This window comes from Mustelus asterias, chromosome 2 (genome assembly GCF_964213995.1).
Source record: "Mustelus asterias chromosome 2, sMusAst1.hap1.1, whole genome shotgun sequence".
NCBI lineage: Eukaryota > Metazoa > Chordata > Chondrichthyes > Carcharhiniformes > Triakidae > Mustelus > Mustelus asterias.
This window is the reverse complement of record NC_135802.1, coordinates 56,974,582-57,002,509: the sequence shown is the minus strand read 5'-3', so window position 1 is coordinate 57,002,509 and position 27,928 is coordinate 56,974,582. Positions and strand designations below refer to the sequence as shown.

Genomic DNA, 27,928 nt, shown 5'->3' with positions numbered 1-27,928 from the left:
ATATTGCTTTTGCTTCTTTTGCCAATTATTTTAATTTGTGCCCCATCATTCTTGATCCTTTCATGAGTGGGAACAGTATCTCACTATCTATTTGCTCCAGACCCTTCATGATTTTGAATACCTCTATCAGATCTCTACTCAGCTGCCTTTTCCCCAAGGAGAACAGTCCCAACTTCTCCAATTTACCTTAATTTAAATTTCTCATCCCTGGAACAATTCTCGTGAATCTTTCCAATGCCTTCACATCTTTCTAAAATGAGCCATTCAGAAATGGGCGCAATACTCTGGCTGAGGCTAAACTGATGTCTTTTACAAGTTCAACGTATAACCTCCTTGCTCTTGTACGCTGTCCGTTTTGATAAACACAGTAAGGAGTCTAACAACACCAGGTTGAAGTCCAAGAGGTTTATTTGGTAGCAAACGCCACTAGCTTTCGGAGCGCTGCTCCTTTGTCAGGTGAGTGGGAGTGGAGTGGAGTGGGAATGGGAGTTCCGCTCCCACTCACCTGATGAAGGAGCAGCACTCCGAAAGCTAGTGGTGTTTGCTACCAAATAAACCTGTTGGACTTTAACCTGGTGGTGTTAGATTCCTTACTGTGTTTATCCCAGTCCAACGCCGGCATCTCCACATCGTTTTGATAAAGCCTAAGATAATGATGTCTGCTTTATTAACTGCTTTCTTGATCTTCCCTGCCACTTAGCGCATATATGTATCAAAATGAATGACTTCACATTTCACGGCACTGAATTTCATCTACCACCTGTCCACCCATTTTGCCCAATTGTTGTTTTGAAGGTCTACACTATCCTCCTCACGGTTGGCAATGTTTCCAAGCTTTAGATATCCAAATTGTGCCCTGTACACCAAAGTCATTTAAGATATATCGGGAAAGCAAGGAAAACTGATCCTGGGGAACTCCACTACACACACCTTCCTCAAGCCCAAAAAACATTCCTTAACCATTACTCGCTGTTTCCTGTCACTCAATTTTGTATCCATAGAACCATAGAAAATTACAGCTCAGAAACAGGCCTTTTGGCCCTTCTTGTCTGTGCCGAACCATTTTATGCCTAGTCCCACTGACCTGCACTTGGACCATATCCCTCCACACCCCTCTCATCCATCAACCCGTCCAACTTTTTCTTAAATGTTACCACTTTATCCGGCAGCTCATTCCACACTCCCACCACTCTCTGCGTGAAGAAGCCCCCCCTAATATTCCCTTTAAACTTTTCTCCTTTCACCCTTAACCCATGCCCCCTGGTTTTTTTCTCCCCTAGCCTCAGCGGAAAAAGCCTGCCCGCATTCACTCTATCTATACCCATCAAAATCTTATACACCTCTATCAAATCTCCCCTCAATCTTCTACGCTCCAGGGAATAAAGTCCCAACCTATTCAATCTCTCTCTGTAACTCAGCTTCTCAAGTCCCGGCAACATCCTTGTGAACCTTCTCTGCTCTCTTTCAATCTTATTTACATCCTTCCTGTAACTAGGTGACCAAAACTGTACACAATACTCCAAATTCGGCCTCACCAATGCCTTATGTAACCTTACCATAACACTCCAACTTTTATACTCGATACTCCGATTTATAAAGGCCAATGTACCAAAGGCACTCTTTACGACCCTATCCACCTGTGACGTCACTTTTAGGGAACTCTGTACCTGTATTCCCAGATCCCTCTGTCCAACTGCACTCTTCAGAGTCCTACCATTGACCCTGTACGTTCTTCTTTGGTTTGTCCTTCCAAAGTGCAATATCTCACACTTGTCTGCGTTAAATTCCATTTGCCATTTTCCAGCCCATTTTTCTAGTTGGTCCAAATCCCTCTGCAAGCTTTGAAAACCTTCCTCACTGTCCACTACACCTCCAATCTTTGTATCATCAGCAAACTTGCTGATCCAATTGACCACATTATCATCCAGATCATTGATATAGATGACAAACAACAATGGACCCAACACCGATCCCTGCGGCACACCACTAGTCACAGGCCTCCACTCAGAGAAGCAATCCTCCACAGCCACTCTCTGGCTTCTTCCATTGAGCCAGTGTCTTATCCAATTTACTACCTCCCCATGTATACCCAGCGACTGAACCTTCCTAACTAACCTCCCATGAGGGACCTTGTCAAAGGCCTTGCTGAAATCCAGGTAGACAACATCCACCGCCTTCCCTTCATCCACTTTCCTGGTAACCTCCTCGAAAAACTCTAATAGATTGGTCAAACATGACCTACCACGCACAAAGCCATGTTGACTCTCCCTAATAAGTCCCTGTCTATCCAAATATTTGTAGATCCTATCCCTTATCACACCTTCCAATAACTTGCCCACCACTGACGTCAAACTTACTGGCCGATAATTTCCCGGATTTCTTTTGGAACCTTTTTTAAACAACGGAACAACATGAGCCACCCTCCAATCATCCGGCACCTCCCCCGTGAATACTGACATTTTAAATATGTCTGCCAGGGCCCCTGCAAGTTCAACACTAGCTTCCCTCAAGGTCCGTGGGAATACCCTGTCCGGTCCTGGGGATTTATCCACTCTGATTTGCCTCAAGACAGCGAGCACCTCCTCCCCTTTAATCTGTAAAGGTTCCATGGCCTCCCTACCAGTTTGCCCTATTTCCGTAGACTCCATGCCCGTTTCCTCAGTAAATACAGATGCAAAAAAACCATTTAGTATCTCCCCCATCTCTTTTGGTTCCATACACAGTGTACCACTCTGGTCTTCAAGAGGACCAATTTTATCCCTCACTATCCTTTTGCTCCTAACACACCTATAGAAGCTCTTTGGATTTTCCTTCACTCTGTCTGCCAAAGCAACCTCATGTCTTCTTTTAGCCCTCCTGATTTCCCTCTTAAGTAGCTTCTTGCACTTTTTATACTCCTCGAGCATCTGATGTGTTCCTTGCTGCCTGTACATTTCATACAACTCTCTCTTCCTCTTAATCAGTGTTACAATCTCCCTCGAGAACCAAGGTTCCTTATTCCTATTTACTTTGCCTTTAATCCTGACAGGAACATACAAACTCTGCACTCTCAAAATTTCTCCTTTGAAGGCCTCCCACTTTCCATTTACATCCTTACCAGAGAACAGCCTGTGCCAATCTACACTTCCCAGATCCCTTCTCATTTCATCAAATTTGGCCTTTTTCCAGTTCAGAACTTCAACCCGAGGACCATGTTTCGACTGTCCCTTTAATCCCAAGAGCTATAACTTTACTGACAAGCCTGTTGTGCTATACTGTATCAGTTGCCTTTTGGAAGTCCATTTATGATACATCAACAGCATTGCCTTCACCAAACCTCTGTTATCTTTTCAGAAAACTCCAAGCTAGTTAAACATGATTTTCCCTTAAGAAATCCATGCTGATTTTTCTTAATGAACTCGCATTTGCCCAAGTGATTATTTTGTCCTGAATTTTGGAAGTTTTAGAAGCTCTCCCTCCACCACAGTTAACCTGACTGACTGACTTTTGTAGTTTCTAGGCTTATCTTTACACCCTTTCTTGAACAAGTGTGTAATGTTTGTAAATCTCCACCTTTGAGTTTAAGGATGACTGACAAATAATGGCCCATGCCACTGCAATTTCCACTCTAACTTTCCTCCGTATCTTTCGATGCATCTTATCCAGTCCTTATCCACTTTAAGAACAACAGCCTATCCAATACGTCTTTATCAATTTTCAAGCCCTCTAATGAATTACCTCCTCTTTCACCATGGCCTGGATTGCATCTTCTTCCTTGGTAAAGACAAATGTATTCCTTCAATGCCTTAGCTAAGCCTTCTAGCTCTTCCTTTTACTGTTTCTATGCCACGGAACTTTGGTATTCCCATTTATGTTGGCTGGCAGCCACTTTTCATATTCCGTCTTTGCTTCTCTTTTGTTAACCCCCCACTCTGAACCTTCTATATTCAGCCTGCTTCTTAATGTATTTTCTACTTGACACCTGCCATGAGCACACTTTTTCTTCCTTTATATGAAGTTCTATCGCTTTTGTCATCCATGGAGCTCTGAATTTGTTTGCCTTATCTTTCCCTTTTGACAGAAACTTTGATCTCTCCCTTGACCGGGCCAGCACTATCTCTTCTTTGAAGGTAGCCCATTCTTCTGTTTTTGTTTTACTGCCAACCTTTGACTCTAATTTATTTGGCTCAGATCTGTTCTTACCCCATAAAATTGGCTTTCCCCCCATTGTTGTTGCTCTGTTCTTTATCCTATTCCATGCTCAATCTAAATTTTATGGTGCAACGATCACTGCCCCTTAAATTTTCCTTTGCATTTGGTCCTCCTCATTTCCAAAGATTGGTGCCTTCTTTCTCATTGAACTGGAAACATACTGCTATAGAAAATTGTCCTGCACAAACACTCGGAATTCTTTCCCCCATCACTCCTCTTAGCAGTACCATTGTCCATGTCTGTATTTGAATAATTACAGTCCCTCATTACTACTCTATAATTATTGGGCCTCTGTAATTTCCTTGCAAGTTTGTCCTCTACATCCTTCCCACTAGATGGTGGCCTCCAGACTCCACTAAGCAATGTACATTTTTTTGTTCTATAGATCTAGCTAAATAGATTCCATACTTGTACCCTCTGGGATATTCTCTTTCCCCAGTACTGCGATGGTCTCAATTAATACAAACAGCCCTCCCATTTTCTTCCTTTCCTATCTTTCCTGAACACCTTGTATCCAGGAATATTTAACATCCAGTCACATACTACTTTGAACCAGGTCTCTGCACTTTCCACATCATAGCTTTTTTCACGTGGCAACCTGCAACGATAAAACACTCTTAATTTACCACTCTCCATGCATTCACATACATGCTCAGTAACCCTAACTTAGATTTTACTTTCTCCCTTACTCTCACCCCACCTATTAACACAGTATTCCTTTTTCTAGTGCTGTCTACCTCTGTGTTCTGTGCACCTTGGTATTGCTCTCAGATGTTATCTCCACCTTTACCCGCCACTGCTGTGTTAGCTAAAATTGTAAATTTAATATTAAATGTGCCCCATGGCAGCTCATAATGTAGCTGTGATCTTTTGATTTCCATGGTCAGTCTGTTTTGTACTTCATGGGACAAGTTCTACATGGAGTTTCCATACAATTTTTATAACCACCGTTAATTTCACTGCAATTTGGCTGCTGAGCTTCAGTGAGACCACACAGACTCTGACATTGAAAAAGCAGTTGCTTCCAGCACACTTCAAGGTTTTGCTACATCCTGGCATGAATTTGAACTGCTCTCCCTTTTGTGCACCACTGGATTAATAGGAATAAATGTTCAAACACCATACTTAAAGTGGAATCATTCTTGATGTGTTATTTGGTGAGATAATTAATTTTAATTGGCTGCATTTGAATTTAGACCAGAGTGATTCTTATAAGTCATTAAGCATCCATTCATCACCGGAGTCTGTGGTTTTGTTCAATCTATAACCAGAAAAAAAGGTACTTGAAATAATAAAGTGAGTTAATCCCAGTGTGTACCTGAGTTATATGCAATAATTTCCCAGGTTTGATCCTTGCTCCCTGCTGATTTAGCTTATCTCAGCCAGGGCAGAAGCAGAAAAGCCACAAATGGTTTCAGTGCCCCTGGGTTAGAAGGGGAAAATTAACTTGTAACCTTGCTGGGAATCTGTATGCGTGTGTGTGCGTGCACACATACATGTTGATGAGATTAAGCTGTGAGGTTTCTATGTTTAGATAGATCAATTCCAATGCTTACATCTAGGTTGGCTGTGCAATCTTAACCCCAGCAAGGATGTCAAAATGAGAGAAAAATAAATTGGAGGAAAACTGGTGAAGGTAAAGCAGCCACACAATACACACCGAATACTAATTGCAGTCTTGGTTTACTTCTCCTTATTTCAAATCTCCTTGAATACTTCCATCTGCTTTGAAACTTGGAATTTCTTTATGCGAACTGAAATAAACTTGCTTGTATTCTTCCACAATTACAAAGAACTTGCTTTATTAATGGATCTATTGGCAAACCATTTTCACATTGAGAATAGCATTAAGCTGAAAATAATGATCTAAAATCAATATGAGTACCTATCAAACAATTATAGTGCTATTGCCCATTAATGCCAATGAAAGGCTACAGTTCACTCAGTGAAGTACAAAAGAGAAATGTGTTTTGAAGAGCAGAGGACATTGCTTGGTCCTCTGCTCTTTGTGATTTTTATTAATGACTTAGAGGAGGGGGCTGAAGGGTGGATCAGTAAATTTGCTGATGACACCAAGATTGGTGGAGTAGTGGATGAGGTGGAGGGCTGTTGTAGGCTGCAAAGAGACATAGGATGCAAAGCTGGGCTGAAAAATGGCAAATGGAGTTTAACCCTGATAAATGTGAGGTGATTCATTTTGGTAGGACTAATTTAAATGTGGATTACAGGGTCAAAGGTAGGGTTCTGAAGACTGTGGAGGAACAGAGAGATCTTGGGGTCCATATCCACAGATCTCTAAAGGTTACCACTCAAGTGGGTAGAGCTGTGAAGAAGACCTATAGTGTGTTAGCTTTTATTAACAGGGGGTTGGAGTTTAAGAGCCGTGGGGTTATGCTGCAACTGTACAGGACCTTGGTGAGACCACATTTGGAATATTGTGTGCAGTTCTGGTCACCTCACTATAAGAAGGATGTGAAAGCGCTGGAAAGAGTGCAGAGGAGATTTACCAGGATGCTGCCTGGTTTGGAGGGTAGGTCTTATGAGGAAAGGTTGAGGGAGCTAGGGCTGTTCTCTCTGGAGCGGAGGAGGCTGAGGGGAGACTTAATAGAGGTTTATAAAATGATGAAGGGGATAGATAGAGTGAACGTTCAAAGACTAATTCCTCGGGTGGATGGAGCTATTACAAGGGGGCATAACTATAGGGTTCATGGTGGGAGATATAGGAAGGGTATCAGAGGTAGGTTCTTTACGCAGAGAGTGGTTGGGGTGTGGAATGGACTGCCTGCAGTGATAGTGGAGTCAGACACTTTAGGAACATTTAAGCGGTTATTGGATAGGCACATGGAGCACACCAGGATGATAGGGAGTGGGATAGCTTGATCTTGGTTTCAGATAAAGCTCGGCACAACATCGTGGGCCGAAGGGCCTGTTCTGTGCTGTACTGTTCTATGTTCTAACAGTGCAGTAAAGGGTGTGGTCATGTAATGGTTCTGTCACTGGGCTAATATGCTAGATATCTGTGCTGTTAATACAGTAGCATGAATTCAGCTGCTCCCACAGTACTTTGAGAATTTGAATTTAGGTTATAACACACTGGGAACAAAAGGTGCTTCTTTTAAAAAAAAGAGTGACAATGATTTGTTGGATTGCTGTGGAACCCCAGCTTGATCACCGATACCCTTTAAGGGAAGGACACCCAATGCCCTTGTCCAGTTTGACCTGTATGTGACTCTTGTTCCACAACATGATTGACTCTTAATTGTCCTCTGGAGTGGCCTAGGAAGCCACTCTGTTATATCTGGGGATGGGGAATGTTGCAGTCCTTGATTGTTGCATAATGGGAATGGATAATTTTTAAAAAAAGAGGGGATTTTTCCTATTTTTTGGCAACATTGCAAATAAAATTACTGCATTTTAAGTTGCTCAAGCCTTTTTTCTAAGTTTAGAAAGGGCTATTAAATAAGGATCAGAATATCAGTATCTTTCAGAATGTATGATGATATCTCGGGGCTGCATCTAGCCAATTAAGTTGAGGCAATGGTGTGTAAAAGTTGCTTTGTTCTACTTTGATAGGATCTGAAAGATGAAAAGAAGAAGGCGAGGATGGCGGCTGCACGGGCAATACTCGAGAAATGCACTATGATGCTTCTCACAGCATCAAAGGTAACTATCCACTGCATGAAATCTGTCCACCTACAGCTTTGTGTTCATTTCTACTTTTGAATTTTTGATTTTTTTTTAAAGTAGTTACAGAGTCTCTAGCAGAACAATATTCACAAGTGTACTGTTTGGTGCTTTCTAATATCGCTGAAGTCATTGTGAATCTGTGGTTATAAAATGTAAGAGACTAATGAGATGCAGTATCAAAATCATTTTGGCAGGAGGCTTCAACTCCTGTAACTATAATTGTGACTCAATTGATGGTGCCATTTCACTTGGCACCTTTCCTTGTTGCAAAACTGTATCAACAATATTGCCCAATTTGCGGTCTATAAGCGATTCTATCTCTTACTAAGGTTCGGAGACCAATAATTAAGATTGACACAACCTCTCATGAAATCCAACACCTTTCTTTTCAGAATTTTGAACAAAGCTATTTCAATTATGTCATAGTTACCCTCAGGTGGCCAATCTGAGATGACAGATTGTTTGGGAGTGGTCTTTGACTGGAATCTTCCTGTTTGAGTTCACCAGGACTCTTCCCTTCAACACAGATCTTCTGCCTTCCTACACTGCTCTCCATCAACATGTATAATCTGTTCCTCTTTGCGTGTTCCTGTGTAGGACTTTTTAAGGGTTTACATAGAGTACAGTTGTTGCAAAAGCTCATGCACGATCCTCTTCTGGATGCGGATTAGTTAGTTGGGTGTTCAGTGTTTTACCAAGTCATGTTCCATTGGCTTAGCCATATTTGGACGACTTCATTTTCCTGCTGTGAATATCTCTCTCTTTTTTTCAGCCTCCACTGATTTCAACCAGATTGCTGTGACTAATATTCCATTCAATTCAAATGGTTCCATACAATTCAGCGTTATCACTGCAATTATTGCACCCATCCAGTTTCCACGTAACATTTGTGTTCTGAACTTGTAGCCAGTCAATTAATATTTTCCTTAGTCCAGTTGGCAATCATACTGTACACCCCCCCCCCCCCGCCCCCAAAATATCCAACAAATTTCGTTTTTCATCCATCTTTCAACATTACCTGGCTGAAAATCTGCTTGAATAGGGTATAAGGAAAAAACAGGAATGTTGGCAATGTAGAAAAGGTTGGCCATTATCTGAAAGAAAATTATAATCCCAATTCAAGCAGTCACTTTTCAGTTATTGTTACTGAAGTATCATCACTTACAAATGAAAGGTAACACATTACCGTTCTGAGAACAATAATACTTTGTCTCAACGATCGATAAATTTGTTCAACTTGGCTAATTATGGCGAGATTTTCTTTTTAAAATTGTTTTTATTCCATGAGGTAGTATAGCACTTGGAACTACATTTGATCAGCTGGCAAGTCAGCTGAAATGCGGCACTATAATACTTTTAGAAATGCATGCAGCAGACACTCCATACCCATCCTCAGTGGTGCAATCCAACACATAGAGACTCCCTGAAGGACAGCGGAAACACTTGAGATGTCCTCAAAACATTCCTGAAGAGATCAAACATACTTGACGACTCATGAGAGTCCTTGGCTTGTGACCAGCCAAAATAGAGAAGGTTTATTCAGGAAGGCACTGAATGCGTTGAGTGACATCATCGGGAGCATGCAGAGGCAAAGTTGAGACATTGGAGAGTGCGCAAGCCTCCAAACACCTCAACTGTCTCACCCTTACGCACCATCTGCCCGGCATGTGGCAGAGTCTGCAGTTCATGCATTGGATTTATCAGCCATGCCAGAAGCCATTAAACCAGAGAGGAGGCAAATCATCAACGGGTCATAAGGACTGCCAGAGAAGGAAGGCAGTTACTGAAGACATTGAATAATATGGATGACAATGGTCAATCTTGCCTCACTTTTCTTTCAAGAGTGACAAGTTAACAGATCTTTCAATTACCTGTACATATATCTTGGAACTGGAGTGCATATCCTGGATAGCATCTAAGAATTGGTCATGTAGCCAACATGCTTTCAACTTTTCATGGGCACAGCACGAGGTTGAAAGCCTTTTATCCTCGATAATGAATCCATCCCTAGAAAAAGATTTACTCCCACAAGTCTTACAATGGAATTGCCAAACTCTCAACTCTCTCGCTTTGGCTCTTTTTATGATCTGGTTAGAGGCCAGTAACTTGAAACAAAAAGCAGGCAACGTTTGAATTCCCAGTTACCCACTAGGAGCATAAAGCCTCAAGATCACATGGTTTTAAACAAACAAAATAAACTTTGTTCTACTTTTATGACTTTGTACAATAATCTACAATACCTATCTTGCACCCTAACATTCAGAATTAACATGAGGTAAATATGAATTAACAGGCAAACTATGGCAGAACACACCACACTGCATATTAAATGGCAGGCCAAGGCAGATCCCTTCGATTCCTAGCAATGCATCAAGATCTCAGTAAACACAGTCACAAAATCGTGTTAACTCTGTCTCTGTCAGGAGAGATTTCAACACTTCACATTGTGGAAGATCCAGTCTTAAGTTCCCTCGAAAGCTGCTCCATCTCAGACTGCCTCAATAGCTGCTCATCTTCCCATAGTTCAATCTCTTTTCCTAAGACTGCACTCCATGGGATTCATAAAGCTGAACTCCTATCTGTACTTACCAGCGCACTTCCAGCTCTTTTCAGACCACTAGATTCACAGAGTTGGCACTGCCCCCTGGGTTTCTCCAGACTCTAGTCTTGTGGATGCACCCAGCTATAAATGGCAACCAGGACTTGTCTGAGACCAAATCCTCACTCGCATGAAACTAGCAACCTTCCAGCAATTTCTCTGCTCCCCAGGACTTCTCCCACACCCTAACTGCACCAAATGGCTCGCAGTGTTTCTTTGAGCCCTAACTGCTCAAACCTTGCTAACGGCAGCATCCTTTCAGTGTATTTTCTTTCCCTTCATAAGCCCCATCCATCTCAATAACAACATCGCATTTCAGTGTTCACTGAATACTTTTAAACTATTTTAGCCTTACTCCCAGAAGAAAACATTCTCTGGACTGCTCCCTTTTGCCAGCAATGTGGACATCACATCTTTTGCTCCCCTAAATAAGTCAACCTGTTGTTTTATAGCTCTTGCCTTTCTAGCTGTTAACTCCCGAAGTTGAGGTAGCCCCATTTTTAAGTGCAATAGACACCAATTCCTGTGAATATCAAGGAGAGATGGTTAGATTCTCTCTCATTGCAGATTGCCATTTCCAGGCACTTGTGTGGTCATTTATCAGCACAAGCCTGAGTATCATCCAGGTCCAATTGCACATAGGCTTTGATTGCTTCAGTGTCTGAGGTGTTAGGAATGACACTGAAAACTGTGCAATCATCGGTTTACATTCTCACTTTTTAAAATTCATTCATGGGACCTGGGTGACGTTGGCTGAATCAACGCTTGTTGTCCATCTCTAATTCCCCTTAAACTGAGTGGTTTGCTTGGCCATTTCAAAGGGCAGTTAAGAGTCATCCACATTGCTGTGGATTTGGAGTTGAATGTAGGTCAGACCAGGTAACGATGGCAGATTTATTTCCCTAAAGGACATTAGTGAACCAGATGAGTTTTTATGATAACTGACAATGGTTTCATGATCATCATTAGACTTTTAATTCCACCATCTGCTGTGGTGGAATTCAAACCCGGGTCCCCAGAGCAATACTCTGGGTTTCTGGATTACCAGTCCAGTGAAGAAGCTGCTTCCCCTAAACTCTGGTCATAAAGCAGCTGATCACAGTGGGCCTAGGACACTGCTGCTGATGAACCCATGCAGTCGTGTCTTAGAGCTGAGATATGGCATCCAACAACTTGAACTATCTTTGTTTGTGCTAAGTATGACTCCCAACTAGCAGGGAATTCCCATTGACTTCAATCTTGCTAGAGTTCCTTGATGCCATGGTTGGCTAAATGCTGCCTTGATGTCAGGAACACTCACTGTCTCCTAGCTTAATGAGTTCAGCCCTGTTTTCCATGTTTGGACCAAGGACGCAATAGGGACTGGAGCTGTATGGTCCTCACTAAAGCTTCGGTGAACAGATTGTTGCTATGCAAATACCCCTTGAAAGGACTGTTGACAACAATTTCTTTAATTTGGCTGATGATCGAGAAATTGAAGGGGTGGTAATTTTGGGGTTTGGACTTGCTTTTCTAGGCAGGACATACCGAGGTAAACTGTCAGGTATAGTTATTAAGAACTATAGCTGGAATGTTGTCAGGGTCCATTACAATTACAATATCCAGTACCTTCAAAGCTGCTGTGTGTATTTGACATTTGAATCATGATATATAATGTGAGTGTTACTGTCCGTATTTGTGACCACCCAGTTCGAGCAAGGCTCAGAAGTTGTGGTAGTGAACATTTTAAAAACAAATTGGGAAGGAGTGCAATAATTCTCTGGTGCATTCTCCAAGGCAGTGCCTTGACCAATTAGAGTTGACCTGTCAATCAACCAGCATCCTTATCTTATGAAGTACAAATTGTTGGTCTGTTTGAAATTTGGCATTCTTACATCAGTCCTGATGAGTGCAAGACCAAAAGCTTTGTTAACATGTCTCTTTTTCAGCAAAAATCATAATATCATCGGATAGAGTGAACATGGTCTTGTGAAAGGGAAAACATGTTTGACAAATTTATTAGAGTTTGTTGAGGATATAACAAGCTGCATAGATAAGAGTGTTATGTACTTGGATTTCCAAACGGCATTCAATAAGGTGCCACACAAAGGGTTATTACACAAGACGAGTTAATGTAGCGGTAATGAGTCATTTTCAGAATGGCTAACTATAACCCGTGGAGTGCCACAGAGGAGAGTGCTATTTATTTATGATTATATTAATGACTTGGATGAATGGACTGACTATATTGTAGCCAAATTTGCTGGCAATATAAAGATAGATGGGAAATCAAGTTATGAGAAGGAAACAATGAGACTGCAAAAGCATATAGATAGGTTAAGTGATTGAGCAAAATCTTGGCAAATGCATTATACCGTAGTAAAATATGAATTTGTCCACTTTGACAGGAAGAAAGCAGTATTCTATTTAAATGGGGAGAGAGACTGTAGAATGTGGCAGGACAGAGGGATCTGAGTGTCCTTGTGCATGAATCTCTAAATCTCTATGCAGGTACACAAGTAATTAGGAAGGCAAAACGATGTTGGCCGCCTTTGCAAGGGGATGGAGTATAAAAGTAGGGAGGTCTTGTTGTAAAAGCGCTGGTGAGGTCACACCTGGTGTACTGTACACAGTTTGATACCTTAAGGAGGGATATCCTTCACACTGGAAACAGTTCAGAGGCAGTTCACTAGGCTGAATCCTGGGATTAAGGGTTTGCTTATGAAGAAAGATCGAAAATATTGGTTGACTTTGCCCCACTTCAGCTTATCTGCCGCAGAAATCTCAACTAGCCCCTTCATTACCGCGAGATTCAACTACTCCCATATATTTCTGGCTGGTCTCCTATTTTCTAGCCCCTGTACACTTGAGGTCTGTGTCTTAACTTGCAATAAGTCCCATTCCCCTTATCACTTCTCTGCTCACCGACCTTGGCACCCTGTCAGGCCAATCTTAATTTTAAAATTTTCATCCTTCCTTTCAAGTCCTTCCATGGCCTTGCCCAAGGTATTTTATTATAGAATGCTATGTAAATATAATTTGTTGTTGTTGTTGCATTTCCTTCCCCAAATATTAGTAAAGTTAATCACTGATGGTCGAACAAAAAACAGTAATAGGAAAACTGATATTTGTCTTGGAAGTCTGCTAAAACTCTTCCAGCTAAAATGTAAGGGTTATAGAAAAAGACCATTGAAGCAATAAGGTTTGGACAAGAACATAAGAACTAGGAGCAGGAGTAGGCCATCTGGCCCCTCAAGCCTGATCCGCCATTCAATAAGATCATGGCTGATCTTTTCGTGAACCCAGCTCCACTTACCCACCCGCTCACCATAACCCTTAATTTCTTTACTGTTCAAAAATTTATCTATCCTTGCCTTAAAAACATTCAATGAGGTAGCCACAACTGCTTCACTGGGCAGGGAATTCCACAGATTCACAACCCTTTGTGTGAAGAAGTTCCTTCTCAGCTCAGTCCTAAATCTGCTTCCCCTTATTTTGAGGCCATGCCCCCTAGTTCTAGTTTCACCTGCCAGTGGAAACAACTTCCCTGCTTCTATCTTATCTATTCCCTTCATAATCTTATATGTTTCTATAAGATCTCCCCTCATTGTTCTGAATTCCAATGAGTATAGCCCCAGTCTACTCAGTCTCTCCTCATAAGCCAACCCTCTCAACTCCGGAATCAACCTAGTGAATCTCCTCTGCACCCCCTCCAGTGCCAGTTTATCCTTTCTCAAGTAAGGAGACCAAAACTGTACACAGTACTCCAGGTGTGGCCTCACCAGCACCTTATACAGCTGCAACATAACCTCGCTGTTTTTAAACTCCATCCCTCTAGCAATGAAGGACAAAATTCCATTTGTCATCTTAATTACCTGCTGCACCTGCAAACCAACTCCTTGAGATTCCTGCACAACGACACCCAGGTCCCTCTGCACAGCAGCATGCTGCAATTTTTTACCATTTAAATAATAGTCCATTTTGCTGTTATTCCTACCAAAATGGATGACCTCACATTTGCCAACATTGTACTCCATCTGCCAGACCCTCGCCCACTCACTTAGACTATCTATATCCCTTTGCAGAGTTTCAGCATCCTCTGCACACTTTGCTCTGCCACTCATCTTAGTGTCATCTGCGAATTTTGACACACTACACTTGGTCCCCAACTCCAAATCATCTATGTGAATCGTAAACAATTGCAGTCCCAACACTGATCCCTGAGGCACACCACTAGACACTGATCGCCAACCAGAAAAACACCCATTTACCCCACCCTTTGATTTCTGTTAGTTAACCAATCCTTTATCCATGCTAATACATTACCCGTAACATCATGCACCTTTATCTTGTGTAGCAGTCTTTGGTGCGGCACCTTGTCAAATGCCTTCTGGAAATGCAGATACACCACATCCACAGGATCCCCATTGCCCACTGCACATGTAATGTTCTCAAAGAATTCCACCAAATTAGTCAAACATGACCTTCCCTTCATGAACTCATGCTGCGTCTTACCAATGGGACAATTTATATCCAGATGTCTCGCTATTTCGTCCTTGAGGATAGATTCAAGCATTTTCCCTACTACAGAAGTTAAGCTAACCAGCCTATAGTTACCCGCCTTTTGTCTACTTCCTTTTTTAAACAGTGGCATCACATTTGCTGTTTTCCAATCAGCGGGAACCACCCCAGAGTCCAGCGAATTTTGGTAAATTACCACTAATTTGCATTTGCTATTTCTCCCGCCATCTCTTTTAGTACCCTGGGATGCATTCCATCAGGACCAGGAGACTTGTTACCTTTAGCCCCATTAACTTGCCCAACACTACCTCTTTCATGATAATAGTTTCTAGGTCCTCACCTGCCGTAGTTTCCTGTCATCAATTTCTGGCATGTTATTTGTGTCTTCCACTGTGAAGACCGACACAAAATACCAGTTCAATGCCTCAGCCATTTTCTCATTTCCAGTTAACATCCCCCTTCTCATCCTCTAAAGGACCAATGTTTACTTTAGCATTCTTTTTCGTTTTATATATTTGTATAAACCTTTGCTATCTGTTTTTATATTCTGAGCTAGTTTAATCTCATAATCCATCTTACTTTTTTGTAGCTTTTTTCGTGGCTTTCTGTTGACCTTTAAAGATTTCCCAATCCTCTAGGTTGCCACTTTGTATGCATTTTCTTTCAATTTGATACCCTCCTTTATTTCCTTAGATATCCATGGCTACAGTCCTTCTTTATCACTGATATATATGTTTGCTGAGCACTATGAAAGATCGCTTTGAAAGTCCTCCACTGTTCCTCAATTGTCCCACCATAAAGTTTTTGCTCCCAGTCTACCTTAGCTAATGCCTCCCTCACCCCTTTGTAGTCTCCTTTGTTAAAGCACAAGACACTGGTATTGGATTTTACCTTCTCACGCTCTATCTGTATTTTAAATTCAACCATACTGTGATCGCTTCTTCCGAGAGGATCCCTAACTGCAAGATTATTAATTATTCCTGTCTCATTATACAGGTTAAAGTCCAACAGGTTTATTTGGTAACAAAAGCCACTAGCTTTCGGAACAGGCTGTTCCTTCGTCAGGTGGGTGGGAGTTCTGATCACAAACAGGGCACAAAGACACAAACTCAATTTACATGAATAATGATTAGAATGTGAGTCTTTACAGCTAATCAAGTCTTAATTTAGCTGTAAAGACTCACATTCCAATCATTATTCATGTAAATTGAGTTTGTGTCTTTGTGCCCTGTTTGTGATCAGAACTCCCACCCACCTGACGAAGGAACAGCCTGTTCCGAAAGCTAGTGGCTTTTGCTACCAAATAAACCTGTTGGACTTTAACCTGGCGTTGTTAGACTTCTTACTGTGTTTACCCCAGTCCAACGCCGGCATCTCCACATCATTATACAGGACCAGATCTAGGATTGCTTGCTCCCTCATAGGTTCCATTACATACTGTTCAAGGAAGCTATCGCGGATACATTCTATGAACTCCTCCTCAAGGCTGCCTTGACTGACCTTGTTTGACCAATTGATATATAGATTAAAATCCCCCATGATAATTGCTGTACCATTTTTACATGCATCAGTTATTTCTGTGTTTATTTCTCGCCCCACCATGATGTCATTATTTGGTGGCCTATAGACTATGCCTATCAGTGACTTTTTTTCCTTACTATTTCTAATTTCCACCCAAATGGATTCAACCTTTTTTTCCATAGAACCTATATCATCTCTCACTACCACCCTGATGCCATCCTTAAATATCAGAGCTACACCACCTTCCTGTCGGTCTCTCCGAACAGTCTGATACCCCTGGATATTTAACTCCCAGTCGTGACCATCCTACAACCATATCTCTGTAATGGCCACCAGGTCATACTCGTTTGCAATGATTTGTGCTGTCAACTCATTTACCTTGTTTCGAATGCTACGAGCATTCAGATAAAGTGCCCTTCTGCTAGTTTTTGTACCTTTTTGAATTCTAACACTTCACTTAATAACATCTCCTGAGTTCTCCTTCCTTTTAGCTTTTTTCCTGATTTTTGATGTAGTTGGAACATTCTCCCCACGTTTTGTCCTTGCTCCCTCCTTCTCGGACTCTTTACATAGGTTCCCAAGTATTGGTTTGATTCTAGAGAAAGGATTGAAGGACATTATGTGACAGGGTAGATGGTAGATATAACAAGGGGCAGCTTTGTTGGATCCATTTTCTGTTTTGAGAAGCTCTTGCCTTCATAGAATCCCCACAGTGTAGAAGGAGGCCATTTGGCCCATCGAGTCTGCACTGACTACCTGACAGAATATGTTATCCAGGCCCCCTCCCCTGACCATGTAACCCCATTTGCCATGGGTAATCCACATAACCTATACATCTTTGGACACTAAGGAGCAATTCTCATGGGCAATTTATCATGGCCAGCCCACCTAACCTGCATATTGTTGGACTGTGGGAGGAAACCCATGCAGACACAGGGAGAGCGTGCAAACTCCACATAGTCACCCGAGGCTGGAATTGAACCCAGGTCCCTGGTGCTGAGAGGCAGCAGTGTTACCTACTGTGCCAATGTACCTTTCTAATTAAGTTATTACAAACAGAAAGTCTAAGTCCACAGATGTAGAGCTTTATGTGAAAGCTAAATGCTTGGTGAGAAGTGTTAACATTCAGAGACCTGGAAACTCTCTTGAGATTTAATGTTGAGAAATATAAAGTGATATGTACCAGAACAAATACAGTGAATATAGTTATATAACCCAGTCTACCATCTTAAATAAGATGAGTGTAATAGATTACAAAACAATGAAATGTTGTTTCAGTGCATGGCAGTAGTTGCAAAGCCAAATAAATGGCTGGATGTACACGTGGATCCTCAGTGTAAATTCTAAGGAATTATTGACAGTTCATAAAACATTCTTGACCACCTTTTTGATAGAATTTCTGCAAAATAAATTGATACTGGAAAGGAAACAAAAAATGAATTAGTGTTTAAAATGAGTGAGCTATGTAGAAAGGCTGGGTTCTTAGATAAGGGAGTAGGGATTGGATCTGCCTAAAACCTCAGTAATAAGTGGATATTTATGAAAAACTGGAAGTGATTAACGAAGCAAATCGAAGAAGCTATGAGTTAGATGAGGCATAACATCTGTCCCTGTGCAGCAGCTTAATTATGAATTGACTTTAATCCACTCTAACAAACAGTGAAGTTAAAACAGAAAAATGGTGGAAAAACCCAACTGGTCTGTCAGCAGCTGTGGAGAGAGAAACAGAGTTAATGTTTCAAGTCTAATATAACTCTTCAGAACTGGTCATTTCAAGTCATATTGGACTTGAAACTTTAACTCTATTTCTCTCTCCACGGGTGCTGCCAGATCTGGGTTTTTCCAGGATGTTCTGTTTTTATTTCGGATCTCCGGCATCCACAGCATTTTGCTTTTATTTTCATAAAGTAATTTGGTTGAAGATTTTGAAGAATGAGCTAAATTTTTAATTCATTAGAGAGTGAAGAAATGCATCCTTCAAACGGGCATTGTTGACAAATGGTAAGACCAAGTTTTGAATGATGAAGCAAACGGGGTGGGTTTAATAATTTTCAGTCACATTATTAGCCTGTCATGTCAGGATCTGTGGCGGTTATGCTAAAATGCCATTTATTGATAATAAATTGCCACTGACATTTTTAATCATCGTGAAGAGTCAAACACTGGAGGATTTTCTATTTACATAGAGATCACAATGAAATACTGCTGAAAACTTCCTTAACCATGGAATGAGGGACATAACCTCTGTCTCATATCCTTGAAGTGGGACCTGGAGAGCCAGGAGAATCCACCCATTAGTTCAATGGCTTATCAATTTTGACTGTAGTTTTTAGGATTCATCTATAATCCTTTGAGACATTCTACATTGACTAGTTAACAGTTGGTGGCCAAGCTGTTCACCAGAATACTCCCAGTGCTTCATAATTCTTATCAAAGATGATTGAACCCACTGCTGCACTAGAAAAGGTACCCCTTGAGCTGAATTTGACAGCAAATGAAGAACATGCTCTTTGGTGCCAAGAAGGAGATCTCACATGTTATTTCTCAATATTTCTTCCATATCTTCAGAGCTGAGCATGCGATTTAGAACCAAGCTCTGGAACTCATGGACAATCATTCCCCTTTTTCACTTCCACATCAAAAGTGACCAGTTAATATTTTCTCGTGACAATAAACACCTTTGTTTCCTGCTCAGGAGTTGGAAATAACTTTGTGCATTTCTTTGTTTCAACCTTATGTACTGTGCCAGTAATATTTCATTGTGAAACAAAAATATTCAAGTAGATTTAGACTTTGCCAAGGTGTAAACTCTGAGCTTTATTCCGTAATCATCAGGATTTGAACTGGCACTGGGACTTAGTGATATTTGAGATTACTCAGCCTCTGACCCATTATTGTGAGCATAGCATTTTATGAACAGTCGTGAAGTTTGTGGTCAATGATGACTCCCAGAATGGTGATTGTGGGGATTTTGGTGAAGATAATACCATTTGATTTGTCAGGGGGAGGTGGTTTTTTGGAGATGGCCATGAACATTCCCAAGCATTTACTTGGCACTAATATTTCTGCTATGTATCTGCCCAAGCTTTAATATGTTTAGGTTTTGTTATTTGCAAGCATGGACTGTTTCATTATCTAAGAAGTTACAAATGGAGTTAAGTACTATAAAATCAAAGAACAAAGAAAATTACAGCACAGGAACAGGCCCTTTGGCCCTCCAAGCCTGCACCGACCATGCTGCCTGACTTAACTAAAACCCCCTACACTTCCGGGGACCTTATCCCTCTATTCCCATCTCATTCTTGTACTTGTCAAGACGCCCCTTAAAAGTCACTACCCTATCCGCTTCCACTACCTCCCCCTGCAACGAGTTCCAGGCACCCACCACTCTCTGTGTAAAAAATCTGCCTCGTTCATCTCTTTTAAAATTTGCCCCTCACACCTTAAACCTATGCCCCCTAGTAATTGACTCTTCCACCCCGGGAAAAAGCTTCTGAATATCCACTCTGTCCATGCCTCTCATAATCTTGTAGACTTCTATCAGGTCTCCCCCCAACCTCCGTCACTCCAGTGAGAACAAACCAAGTTTCTCCAAGCTCTCCTCATAGCTAATGCCCTCCATACCAGGCAACATCCTGGTAAATCTTTTCCGTACCCTCTCCAAAGCCTCCACATCCTTCTGGTAGTGTGGCAACCAGAATTGAACACTATATTCCAAGTGCGGCCTTACTAAGGTTCTATAAAGCGTCAACATGACTTGCCAATTTTTAAACTCAATACCCCAGCTGATGAAGGCAAGCATGCCCCGTATTCCTTCTTGACTACCTTCTCCACCTGCATTGCCACTTTCAGTGACCTGTGTACCTGTACACCCAGATCCCTTTGCCGATCAATACTCTTAAGAGTTCTGCCATTTACTGTATATTTCCTATCTGTATTAGACCTTCCAAAATGCATTACCTCACATTTGTCCGGATTAAACTCCATCTGCCATCTCTCTGCCCAAGTCTCCAACTGATCTATATCCTGCTGTATCCTCTGATGGTCCTCATCGCTATCCGCAAATCCACCAATCTTTGTGTCGTCCGCAAACTTACTAATCAATCCAGTTACATTTTCCTCCAAATAATTTTTATATATATTACAAACAGCAAAGGTCTCAGCACTGATCCCTGAGGAACACCACTTGTCACAGTCATCAATAAACATCCCCACTTTTGATCTTATGATGGCGAGAAGATCATTATGAAGCAGTTGAATGAGAATAGTTGGTCCCAGGACAATGACCTGAGGAAGTCCTATAGTGATGTTCTGGGACTAGATGATTGGCCTTCAGCAATCACAATGTCTTTCATTGTGCCATATTTAACTTCAGCTGGTGGAGATTTTTTCCCCTGTTTCCAACTGGCTTTAATTTTACTAGGATTCTTTACTTGATGCCAAATTCAGTCAATTCCATCCTTGATGCCAAGGGCAATTTACTCTGACCTCACCTTCTGGAATTCAGTTCTTTTGTCCATATTTAGACTGAGGCCTGGTGCCAAGTATTTTGGGTGGAACCCAAACAGAGTATCAGTGAACGTGTTCTTGGTGAGTAAGTGCTGCTTGATAGCATTGTTGATGACATCTTCCATTTCTTTGTTGATGATTGAGAGTAAACTCATGGGTCAGTGATCGGATCACAAAGAATTGTTACAGTGCAGAAGGAAACCTTTCGGCCCATTGTGTCTGCACCGGTTCTCTCAAATGAGTGTTTCACCCAATACCATTACTCTGCCTTCATAAATTCAGTTAATCTTTTTAATATCTGGAACTGTACATAGTACTCTAACTGAGATCTTGTACACATTCAACAAGTTTTTAAGTTTATTTATTAGTGCCACAAGTAGGCTTACACTAACACTGCAATGAAGTTGCTGTGAAAATCCACTAGTCGCCGCACTCCAGCACTTGTTCAGGTACACGGAGGGAGAATTTAGCATGGCCAATGCGCCGAACCAGCGCATCTTTTGGACTGTGGAATGAAACTGGAGAACATAATCTCCTTGCTCTTGTACTCTGTGCCCCTATTGATAAAGCCTAGAATATTGTGTGCTTTATCATCTGTGCTTTCACCATGCCCAGCCACCTGTAATGATGTATGCACATGTATACCCAGGTCCCTCTGTTCCTGCAACCCCATTAGAGTTGTGCCGTTTCTTTTCTACTGTCTCCATGTTCTACCTAGGAAAATGTCTTGTTACGGAGAGGTGGGAGATTAATTTAAACAGTCCTGATTTCTCCCCTCTTTACCTGTCTGTAAACAGAATGGTGTTTCTGACTTTTGAATTTGCCCTTTAGTAAGTGGTGGTGTGTTTTCCCCATTCTTAAACTGAACAAACTGAAGGTAAGATAAAATAAAAACAGGTTTGTTTGTTTGTTACACATTCACGGGAGAGGGGTTTTGCAACATCTGCCATTCTTTGCACTTGTACAATACAAAGGGGGAATGAGAGAAAGGGCCCATAAGAACATAAGAAACGGGAACAAGAGTAGAGCTACTCAGTCATTCAACAGGATCATGGTTGATCCAACGTTCCACTTAACTGGCCTTTCCCCATAATCCTTGATTCTTTTACTGATTAAAAATCTATCTATCTCAACCTTCAATATAAGCAAGGACCCTGGCCCCACTGTGGCAAGAAGTTCCAAAGACTCTCAACCCTCAGAGAAGAAATTCCTCCTCATCTCAGTCTCAAATTGGTGTCCCTGTATTCTGAGACTGTGGCTCCTAGTTCTAGACTCTCCCATGAGGGGAAACATCCTCTCCCCATTTACCCTGTCAAGCCCCTGAAGAATCCTATAAGTTTCAATGAGATCATCTCTTAATTCGTCTAAATTCCAATGAGTAGAGTCCCAACCTGTTTAACCTTTCTTCATAAGACAATTCCTCCATACCAGGGAAGGCGGTTTACAATACTTCCAAGTTTTTGTATCATCCACAAATATTGGGATTTTTCCTTGTACACTAAGGTTTCGATCATTAATATATATCAGAAAAAGGAAGGGTCCCAAAGTGATCCCAAAGAACTCCATCACAAACCTTCCTCCAGCCCGAAAAATATCCATTAACCACCACTCCGTTTCCTCATTCAGCCAATTTTGTATCCATACTGCTTTAATGATCACTTTTATTCCATGATCTATAACTTTTCTCAGAAGTCTATTGTGCAGCACTGTATCAAATGTCTTTTGCAAGCCCATGTACATTACATCAGCAGCATTACCCTCATCAATCCCCTCTCTTACCTCCTGAAAAACCACAAGTTAGTTAAACATGATTTTCCCTTAAGAAATCCATGCTGGCTTTCTGTTATTAAACCAATTTTGTCGATATGACTATTAATTATGTCTCAAACTATTGTAGTTTGTAGAATTCTCCCCACCACTGAAGTTAAGCTGACTGACTGGTCAGGTTGAATTTCTTCTGCTTTTCGTGGACCGGATGCTCCGATGTAATTTTTCACATGGTGAGGTAGATGCCAGTCTTCTAGCTATACTGGAACAACTTGGTGCCAAACACGGTTAGTCCTGGAGAGTATTCCAAATTGCAGCTGGAATATTGTTAGGGCCCACGACCTTTGCTGCATCTAATACCTTCAGCTGTTTATTGATATCATGTGGAGTGAATTGAATTAGCTGAAGACTGACATCTGTGATGCTGAGAACCTCAGGAGGAGGCCAAGATGAATCATCCCGTTGGCACTTCTGGCTGAAGATGGCTGCAAATGTTCAGCCTTGTCTTTTGTACAGATGTACTGGGCTGCCCATCATTATGAATTAATATATTTGCAGAGCCGCCACCTCTGTTTAATTGTCTACCACAATTCCTAACTGACTGTGGCAGGACTGCAAACTTTGATCTGATTGGTTGGTTGTGGGATTGTTTTGTTCCGAATGCTGCCTCCATTGTTCTACATTTATTTTTAAATTATTCTTCCATAGAACATGGGTTGCCCACCACTAATTGCCATTGTGTTGGTGTCTAGTGGAACTTGTGTAGTCCATGTGGTATAGGTGCATCCATGATGCTGTTTGGGAGCGAGTTCCGGGATATATGATCTAGTGACAATGAAGGAACGACAATGTCGGGAGGGTGTATAGCTTCGAGGGAACTTGCAGATTGAGGTGTTCTCATGCATCTGCTGCCTCTGTCCTTTTTGATGGTAGTGGTTATGGGTTTGGAAGGTGCTGTCACTCAGTCCTTGGTGAGTTGCTGCAGTGCATCTTGTAGATGGTACACACTGCTGCCATTGTGCGTGGGTGGTGGCAGGGGTGGCAATCAAGCAGAATGTTTTATCCTGAATGGTGTTGAGCTTCTCGAGTGTTGTTTGAGCTGCACTCATCCAGGCAAGTGGAGAATATTCCATCACACTTTTGACTTATACCTTGTAGATGGCGGACCGGCTTTAGGGAATCAAGAGTTGAGTTCCTCACCGCAGAATTCCCAGCCTCTTGTAGCCACAGTAGTTATATGGCTGGTCCAGTTCTGTTTCTGGTCAAAGGTAACCCTCAGATTGTTGATTCTGTGCTGATGATTAGATTCTGTCTTGCTGGTGATGGTCATTGCTTGGCATTTGTATAGTGCAAATACTATTTACCAGTTATCAGCTTAATGTCACCTGAATGCTGTCCAGGTCTTGCTGCATATGAACACTGACTGCTTCAGTATCTGAGGAGTTGCAAATGACAGCGAACATTGTGCAGTCATCAGTGAACATCCCACTTCTGACCTTGTAGTGAAAGGAAGATTGTTGATGAAGCAGCTGAAGATAGTTGAACCTAGGACACTATCCTGAGGAACTCTTGCAGTGATGTCCTGGAGCTGAGATGATTGACCTCCATTAACCACAACCATCTTCCTTTGTGCCAAGTATGACTCCAACCAGTGGAGAATATGCCTCCTGAATCCCAATGACTCCAATTCTGCGAGGGCTCCTTGATGCCAAACTTGATTAAATGTTTTGATGTCAAGGACAGTCACTCTCACCTCACCTCTGGAGTTCAGCTCTTTTGCCAATCTTTGGACTAAGGCTGTAATGCAATCAACAGCTGAGTAATCCTGGCAGAACCAAACCTGATGCCGGAATTCTACTGCCCCACATGCCACGGAATCGGAGCGGGCGAGGGGCAGACAATGGAAATGTCCATTGACCACGGGCGGGATTTTCCGGTCTCGCTCGAGCGAGGCTGTAAAATCCTGCCCTGAGTGTCAGTGAGCAGGTTATTGCTGAGAAAGTGCCACTTGATAGCGCTGCTAATGATCCCTTCCATCACTTCACTGCTAATCGGGGGTAGACTGATGAGGGGGGGATAATTGGCCAGGTTGGATTTCTCCTGTCTTTTGTAGAGCGGGACATATGCGGTCAATTTTCCACATTCCCAGATAGTTGCTAGTATTGTAACTGTACAGGAACAGCTAGGGGTGCAGTTCATTCTGGAGCACAAGTCTTCACTACTGCTGCCAGAGCATTGTCAGATCCCAAAGCCTTTGCTGTATCCCTGTGGAGTGAATCAAATTGGTTGATGAATGACATCTGTGATGCAGGAGACCTAGAACATAGAACATAGAACATTACAGCGCAGAACAGGCCCTTTGGCCCACGATGTTGCACCGACCAGTTAAAAAAAAACTGTGACCCTCCAACCTAAACCAATTTCTTTTCGTCCATGAACCTATCTACGGATCTCTTAAACGCCCCCAAACTAGGCGCATTTACTACTGATGCTGGCAGGGCATTCCAATCCCTCACCACCCTCTGGGTAAAGAACCTACCCCTGACATCGGTTCTATAACTACCCCCCCTCAATTTAAAGCCATGCCCCCTCGTGCTGGATTTCTCCATCAGAGGAAAAAGGCTATCACTATCCACCCTATCTAAACCTCTAATCATCTTATATGTTTCAATAAGATCCCCTCTTAGCCGCCGCCTTTCCAGCGAAAACAATCCCAAATCCCTCAGCCTCTCCTCATAGGATCTCCCCTCCATACCAGGCAACATCCTGGTAAACCTCCTCTGCACCCTCTCCAAAGCCTCCACATCCTTCCTGTAATGTGGGGACCAGAACTGCACACAGTACTCCAAGTGCGGCCGCACCAGAGTTGTGTACAGTTGCAACATAACGCTACGACTCCTAAATTCAATCCCCCTACCAATAAACGCCAAGACACCATATGCCTTCTTAACAACCTTATCTACTTGATTCCCAACTTTCAGGGATCTATGCACACATACACCTAGATCCCTCTGCTCCTCCACACTATTCAAAGTCCTCCCGTTAGCCCTATACTCAACACATCCGTTATTCCTACCAAAGTGAATTACCTCACACTTCTCCGCATTAAACTCCATCCGCCACCTCTCGGCCCAACTTTGCAACCTGTCTAAGTCTTCCTGCAAACTACGACACCCTTCCTCACTGTCTACCACACCACCGACTTTGGTGTCATCAGCAAATTTGCTAATCCACCCAACTATACCCTCATCCAGATCATTAATAAATATTACAAACAGCAGTGGCCCCAAAACAGATCCCTGAGGTACACCACTTGTAACCGCACTCCATGATGAATATTTACTATCAACCACCACCCTCTGTTTCCTATCCGCTAGCCAATTCCTGATCCAATTTCCTAGATCACCCCCAATCCCATACATCTGCATTTTCTGCAGAAGCCTACCATGGTGAACCTTATCAAACGCCTTACTAAAATCCATATATACCACGTCCACTGCCTTGCCCCCATCCACCTCCTTGGTCACTTTCTCAAAAAACTCACCTGGGGAGGAGGCCAGGACAAATTCTCCATGTGGCAATTCTGGCAGAAGATGGTTGCGTAATACTTCTTCCTCATCTTTTGCACTTATGTGCTGGGCTGAAGATGGGGATATTTGCCCCCCATAGTTAGTTGTTTAATTGCCCATTACCGTTCGTGACCGGATGTGGCAGAACTGCAGAGTTTAGATCAGAATTGTTGATTTGTAGGATCATTTAGCTCTGTGTGTCACACGCTGCTTCTGCTGTTTGGCACGCATGTAGTCCTGTCCTGTAGTTTCACAAGGTTAACACCTCATTTTTAGATATGCCTGGTTTTGCTCCTGGCATGCCCTCCTGCACATCTTATTAAACCAGGCCTGGTGGTAATGATAAAGTGGAGGGATATGCCAGACCATGAGGTTACCGATTGTTGATAGATGGATGGCACCCATTGGTAAGCCACCAATCATGGTAAGGAAGGTGGCAGTCAAGTATTGAGTTGAGCTGTGGGGCGCTCAACCAAACCTTTTGTTGAAATAATGCATACTTCACTGTTTGTGGCTCTGGGTGCAAACAAAATCTCCCACACTTGAGGCAAGTTTGATTGTTTAAAATCCAGCTTCCAGCTGGAAATGTCAACTGTAAAATCCAGTGTGCAATGAGGCTCTTAAATGGAGATTGGTGAACCAGATGGTTTTTTACAACACTAGAGTGGTTTCATCATTGAGACTATCTTTTTATTTCAGATTTATTAATGAGTTACCATGGTGGGATTTAATATCCATTTTAGATGGAAATCTGCCATCCTTAACTTGGTCTGGCCTATGTGTGACTCCAGACTCGTACAATATGTCTTAATTGTCTTCTGAAGTGACCTAGCAAGTTACTTTGTACCAAAACCACCCTGCAGATTTGAAGTCATATCTCTGGACATTAGTCCGGACCTCTGGATTGCTGGTCCAGTAATCTTACTACTGTGCTATTTTTGCCTGAAGGTATAGCCAAACTTCTCATTGAAGTAATCCGTACTTTACCGTTTACGGCTCTGTGTGTAAACAAAATCTTCCACACTTGAGGCAAGTTTGATTGTTTAAAATCCAGCTCCAAGCTGGAAATGTCAACTGGTAAAATGCAGTGTGAAATGAGGCTCTTAAATGAAGCTACGTTTAATTTTAACCATCTTTAAGGACAGGTGGGAAGGGAACAGAGGTGACACTTAGTGGCTGAGAACCCACACGAGGATAACAAAAGGTCCTGCTCGCAAACAGCTGGATCTTGTGTGACTTTTTCCCCTCCTGCCCATCCAACAGCTAGCCAGACTGTGAAGCTGGCTTGTTAGCTAGAAGAATGGCCTTCTACTGCAGGCCTATGTTGGAATCAGGAGGAAAAAGAGATTGTCCTGGATTGAAGGATGGTGCTGAACTACACATTGTGGAGAAGGTGAAATGCTAAATGTGGAAGGTAAGTTTGGGATCTGGGAGTTGGGGAAGAATCAATACTCCTGTTCCTGACCCACAAGTAGTGCTGGAAAAGCACATACTTGCTGGATTCGCAAGTTCTTGGGTCAATTTAGCTGTCAGATTTGCTGGGCCTAGGGAACCTGACATGAACTGTTAAATTGACACGATTGCT

At 42.2% G+C, this 27,928-nt stretch overlaps 1 protein-coding gene across 2 annotated transcripts in view; it reads left to right on the top strand.

Moving 5' to 3' along the window:
• The window catches only part of ctnnal1 (catenin (cadherin-associated protein), alpha-like 1), a 333,318-nt gene that overhangs the window by 237,091 nt on the left and 68,299 nt on the right, over positions 1-27,928 (top strand). The window contains exon 5 of one of the 2 annotated variants that reach the window (XM_078235766.1): positions 7,765-7,854. The exons of the other annotated variant lie outside the window; for it this stretch is intronic. Coding sequence (XP_078091892.1) covers positions 7,765-7,854 — 90 coding nt within the window. The remainder of the gene's footprint in view (positions 1-7,764; positions 7,855-27,928) is intronic. 2 annotated transcript variants of the gene reach the window in all.